Here is a 6,000-nt window from a genome sequence, read left to right on the forward strand (position 1 = left end):
AGTGTTATGGCTGTGAACAAAGGCTGTGATGTAACTAGAAAAACACTTCTTTGATGCTTCTTTGACATGGAAGAAGAAACAAAAAAAGAGTATTAGAAGCCCAGTCTAATATCAAATGGTAGCACTTCTGTGAAAGACACTGAAGGACAATTCTTATTAATCCAAGGTCTTTCCTGGCTTTCTCTGATTCTGGGCCTGATCTCTTTGACATTTGTTATCTGCAGAATCCACAAATCCACTTTTATTCTTACCTCAGAACCTCAAAATATCAGCAACTGCATTTAGGTTAACTTCCACATGCACAAGTAAGTTGCATTGCTTGCTAACATCTGTTCTCAGGGAAGAGTTTTGCAAAAGATGAGGCTTTGCAAAACTCAACCATGGAGGCAGAGGTTGTCATGTACAAGAATTCTTCCTTTCTTATTGCAGAATTCATTTCTCCAGCTGTCCCTGCAGTGTCTGCTACAGATGTGTTATAGACCATCTGGTAGCCAGCTGGAGAAGTGTCAGAAGTATATAAAGCATCAATAATCTCTTCACTCATAGTCAATATTTCTGTCACATTACAACAGCCTTTGGATTGCACAATGAAATTGAGCCTATTCTATAGGGGGTGGGGGGGTGGCTTACAGGATAAGTAGTAAAGGGGTAAAACTCATAAGCAATCCTAGAGACAGAGATTAGTACCAAGGTTTTTGCTCTCCTAGCACTCTAACTACTGAGACATGCAAATCATCCCTAAATTAGGAGTGTCTTTGTAAAGATCTCCTGGGAACAGAAACTTGTTTGGCTTGGTCATAGGTTCCTGAGAACTTCAAAGTTTATCAGAAGCGTTTATTAAAGTGCTACGCATGCAAATTATCATATTATGTGCAAATGTAAGACATGTGACCCATATTTGAATTCTCATATCACTTCTGTAACAATACATTATTAAGATTTGGAAGTGCAGGTCAGTCATTTGGTTTAAAATTTATGTCATTGTTCCTGGATGCAGGAATTACAGATCTTTTATTTTTAATTAAAAAAATAGCTCAAGGTTTCATTGAAGGCATCTCATATTTCAAGGAGATTCTCAAATAAATTGCCCTAGCCTTTTTTAGCTTCATCAGTCTTGTCCACTCCTCGGTAATTCTCTATATTCTAAGGGATTAGCAGGCTTTTTTCAACAATAATTTCCTCTATAGCAGCTGGTATCTAACAGATATTTGAGGAATTAATTTGCAAAACAGTTTCCATAATTCATTTTCTTAATTTTTTTATTCTTTCTTCATCTAAGCTCTGCTTGAAAAACACAAAATACCTTAAAAACAAGACTATGAGTCGTAAAAAAAAAGGATCTAGCAACATTTTCAGAGATGTCTACAGCCTTCCCTGAAAATAATTACAATAATTATTGTTTGACTCCAGCCACTTTGTTGTACAGTCAGAATGACTGAACGGCATGATCTTTTAGATGAATTAAAGTGAATGAATCAGAAGTTCACAGTTCTTTTTCTATAATCAAGGACAGATTTATGTATTCAGATTATAATTAAAACTTCTTGCATAATGTGTGAACATCCTCCTGAGACACCTGTGAGTGACTAAATGTCTGGAAAAAAAAATCTTAATCAAAGTGGATCTGGAAGCTTACTCACAGTAATCCCCACGTAATGGCTTCAGACACAAAAGTGACCCAAAAAATCTGCGCATGGAGAAACAGACACACAGAAAAATGGAAGATTCCCTGGCAAGAAGTGTGCCATCTGCAATAAATTTTGAATTGTAACTAATTAGCTCATCATAAAGAAATGGATGCCTTAGAGGCTTCGAGCAGTTTAACAGTTCTTGCAACTCAGAGCCCTCCTATGCCATTCCCTTCTCTCACTGCTCACAACAGCTCCGATAGTTCTTGCTTTTATCTCAGCCTTCAGTCTTAGCTAATTGTACTAATACAGATGCTTAGTGACAGCATTAGCAAGAGCCTGCACATCCTACACAGCCATCTGAAGTTCATGCAATAATCTAGGGCACCTGGTCCCAGGCCACTGAGAGTGAACTCTGCTAATGCCTTCACAGTATTAGCAATTTCTAGCTTATTGCTTAAAACAGACGTATCTATGGATTAAATTTTTTTAGTTCAGAGTGGATGCCTCTGCATGGCCTTGCTGTTCCTATTGCAATCCACTGCTCATTATCTGATGTAATTTGTCGTTTGGCCCAGGCAGCTGACTAGTACCTGCCATATGGGTGCCTTTTGGTGTAGGCAGAGCCTCCGTCTTGAGCTTCACAACTTCAACTTCTGCTGCTCAAATAGCTCCCCTGAAGGCAAAGGTGTTCAAATACAGGTAGATACGTAGTCCCCAAAGTTCATCCCTGAACAAAGCTATTTTCATTGTTAATGCCATTCAAATACTGTTATGACGAACTTTAAAATGACTGCAGTTTGAGGTTTGGGTTTGCATCTTTCTGTGGTCTCATAAGCTTAAACAATTCAAGTTACCATTTCCCTTTTTGTCAAAAAATAAATGTAACTAACTGCTGCATACAGATCTGCAGAGTGTTTCTGCAAAGAGCCGGGTGTAGTGCTGTCGTTATGCTGGAATGCAATGGGGAACAGTAGAAGAGAACAACAACAAAAATTAATTTACGCTGGAGGGAAGAAATTATTTACTCACCAGAACTTCTGCAAAACACCACACCCAAAATGGGTGGGCTTTAGTTATTTTTCAAATATGTTTGAATAACTTTTCAAGCACAAACTTTAATTATACTTCAAATTGTAGGAGTGCAATTAGTATTTCTCTACCCACGGCCCTATATGTCAGATCCACCTTCCTTGCAGAACAATGTCTCGGTGCTACCAAGACTGATGAATGTGTATTTGCAATCCATCACCTCAGAGCAAGGGATGGCTCCACGACCATTGGCATAAATCCTTTCCACAAGGCATCGTTTCTTTCTGCCAAGGTTTGCATGAGATATCCCTCACCTGCATTTTGTTGCAATTACATGCCAGATCCCTGATTTTTACATTTATTTCCATTAATCATTTAGGAAGGAAAAGATCACAGCCTACTTGTTTGGAGCTAGAAACCCAGCTTCATTTGAAGTCTTTCCATCCCAGCAAGAAAAGTAAGGTTTTAATGCTCAAAATAAACTTCAAAATTACAGGCTTTCACATGCGGTGAAAATTCGGCCTTCTGTTTAACTCCACAGATGCCTGCAACCAGTTAGCACACGCAAGCAGCTCTGCCAAACCCAAATGATTTAGCACCAGCACATGAAGATCCACAGAAGCACCAGGAGCTTTGTTTAAAACATGCATTAAAAATCTACATTTAAGTAGCCTTAGAGAGGTTGGCATTAATTACGAAAAATACTCAATTTTTTTAAATTATACATAATATAAATTATATTTAATAATTAATAAAAATATATTTAATAATAAAAATGAATGCAAAAATTATTTGCAGAGGGAGCAGGTTCCTTTTAGAACATTCCCCTCCAAAATCCCTACAATCTTTTCTCTTTGGGGTCCCACTTTGCTCAGACCATGGCCATAAGAAATGCTTTCTGATGAACAAGAGGAATTTAATGAGCAGTTTAAGTGCATGGTCTTATGCCATCTCAAAACAGAGTTGGGTAAGGAAATGTAGGAAATCTATAGTACCTGTAGTCCAAGTATCTACTCCATATATAGTATCCACTTTGCTACGATGTATCTAATTTATTTCCAGAAAAAAGCTTCTACTTTATTCCAAATTATCCACCTGGCATATAAATTGTTCCTGAAGTTTCCTGGCTACAAAAGTATTTCTTGGCATAAAGGTCATGAGCCAAATCCTTTCTCCTAGTCAACATGCAAAAGTAAATTTCAATTAATAAAACAGAGGAAAAGTAAGAAATTTTACAAAAAGTGAGCTGCTAAAAGTTTTTCAATCAAACACCAGGAGACTTGGAATGTGATGCTGCATAACTTTAATGAGAGCAAAAAGCATAATAAAAAAGTACAAAGTATAAGTATGCATTTCTAGGATTTAATAAGACAACAGATAATATGTGTTTTGATCCTGGGTTTCTTTTCTCAGTGCTGATGTGAACCGAGACAATAAAGTCCCATTTACGGTTATAGAAAAAACAACAGTTTCATCAGAATATGAAGTATTCAAAGAATAAGACAAGCAAAGGCCTGATTTTAGGAGATGCCAAGCTCCCACAGCTCCGTCAACTCTAGGTTGTGGGTATCTAACATCACATCTGGAAACCACGTCCATGAGCTGAGTCTTGCATGGGGTCGTGCTTCAGCGTTCCTGGTCATTTCTTTCTGCTCACTCCTCATGCTTTAGCATGGCCCCTAGAAGCCACTGTGGTAGGTGTTATAGCGATGGTAGGGTCGACTGTACCCACTGCCAAAGCTCCCAAACCCCAAGGAGCTGCCGGAGGAGATGGGCACTCCCTCCTCACTCAGGATGCTGCCCACAGCAGCGGAGGTGCTGGATCCCACGGCGGTGTTCTGGGGGAAGGAGCTGAGGATGGGTCCGGGCAGGGTCACCACCACGGGAGAGGGCTGGATCACCACGCGGGAGTCCTGGCACTGCCTGACGCAGGGCTCGTTGCAGCTGTTGGCAAGCGGGGTTGGGCCACAGGAGGTGGGTGGACACAGGTCGTAGCAAGACATGTCTGTAGGACAGAGGGAAGTCTGAAATACAGGATCAGAAGTGAACACAATATAAAGGCTGTATTAAGTTTAGAAAGGTCAGTTAAGACAATATAGACAAAAGTTCCTAGGGAAGGTGGTTGGAGAGAGAATCACTTATTGGATCAAAAGCCACAGTAAGCCATCTGAAAATAGCATCGAGGTTTCTCTTATTTTATATAGCTGCTGGAGGATGTCTCTGCTCTGCAGCTGGCCCCTGAGCTGTGGTGCTGGTCACATTGAAGTTCGCCCTAACCCTTTCTTTGTCAGTTTCCATTTCACTGTGTCTCTAGAGAAGGTGCAATTGTGGTGGTACCAGAAGATGAGAGCTCCAGTTGCTCTCATCAGGCATGGAATGGGACCCTCAGCTGAGCACTGATGCATAACTGGGTTTAGTGCCTTAGTGCCAGAACTCAGTTACAGCCCAGCCAGCAGCATTTGCAGAACTATAGAAAAGTGCTTGAGATGTGTCCCTTGCTCCCAAATGTCATGTGAGCAGAACAGGCAAACTTGGAGTTTGAAGAAGGGTTATCTTCTCAATCAGAGATTTCTGCCTTGATTTGAATTCAATGTCTTTGAGTCTGCTGGGATCCCTGCTTTTCTGCCTGTTGAAAACAGGACTTGGGGATAGATCCTGGGACTCAGCGCTTCTTTTTCTTTTTTTTTTTTGTTTCTTTTTTTTTTTTTTTGTTGGTCCCAGTTTCTTAAGATGAGACTGTCTTTCCAACCAGGTTCACTGGCTAGCTACTCCCTGAGTGCTGGTCTCTAAAATGGAGCATTAAGTTGTTTTGAGAGACAACATTGCCAGTATCATCTGAGTCCTGTCTCGTTACACCCTTCTTCGCAAGTAGTCTTTCTTTTTGATAGAAGTAAGCCTTTCTAATTTTCCTTACCAAAAGGAAAAAAGCTAGCAATATTTATAAAGAACTAAGAATAACAAAAACAACAACAAAAAAAGCAGTCATCAAAGTAACAGTTTAGCATTTAAAAAGACACTGGGTAGATTCAGACTTACCTGTTCACCTGGGCAAATAAGGCACGAGAAGTGGATGGAAGAGTCTTGTGTTCTATAGGCTTTTATACCATGTTCCAGACGGCCTGCAGACCAGAGACATATATTATGCATGAAATTATTTAATGATCTGTACTTTTGTATGCAAAATCCACCAAACTGATCACCCCTTTTTTTTTCCTTTCAAAATTTCTTTTAGTATTGCTCTGTTTTTTTCCCCTCCCCTTATTACATTCATATTTCAGTACAGACAAAGCTTTCATCTTCACCAGTGTGCACCCACTTAATTGCTTGGAAGACTGTGGTG

The 6,000-nt window shown here is 39.8% G+C and overlaps 1 protein-coding gene across 1 annotated transcript; it reads right to left on the bottom strand.

Annotated features, from left to right (window-relative positions):
• Positions 1–4,339: 4,339 nt before the first annotated feature.
• Positions 4,340–4,663, bottom strand: LOC101923579 (feather keratin 4-like). Its single transcript, XM_013298224.1, has one exon. The coding sequence runs from the start codon at positions 4,661–4,663 to the stop codon at positions 4,340–4,342; it is 324 nt and encodes a 107-aa protein (XP_013153678.1).
• Between the last annotated feature and the right edge of the window lie 1,337 nt (positions 4,664–6,000).

Source organism: Falco peregrinus, chromosome 19 (assembly GCF_023634155.1).
Source record: "Falco peregrinus isolate bFalPer1 chromosome 19, bFalPer1.pri, whole genome shotgun sequence".
Taxonomy (NCBI): Eukaryota; Metazoa; Chordata; class Aves; order Falconiformes; family Falconidae; genus Falco; species Falco peregrinus.

What these genes read in the sequence shown, in the direction of transcription:
- LOC101923579 (XM_013298224.1), bottom strand. Translation starts at nt 4,663, where the DNA reads ATGTCTTGCTACGACCTGTGTCCACCCACCTCCTGTGGCCCAACCCCG.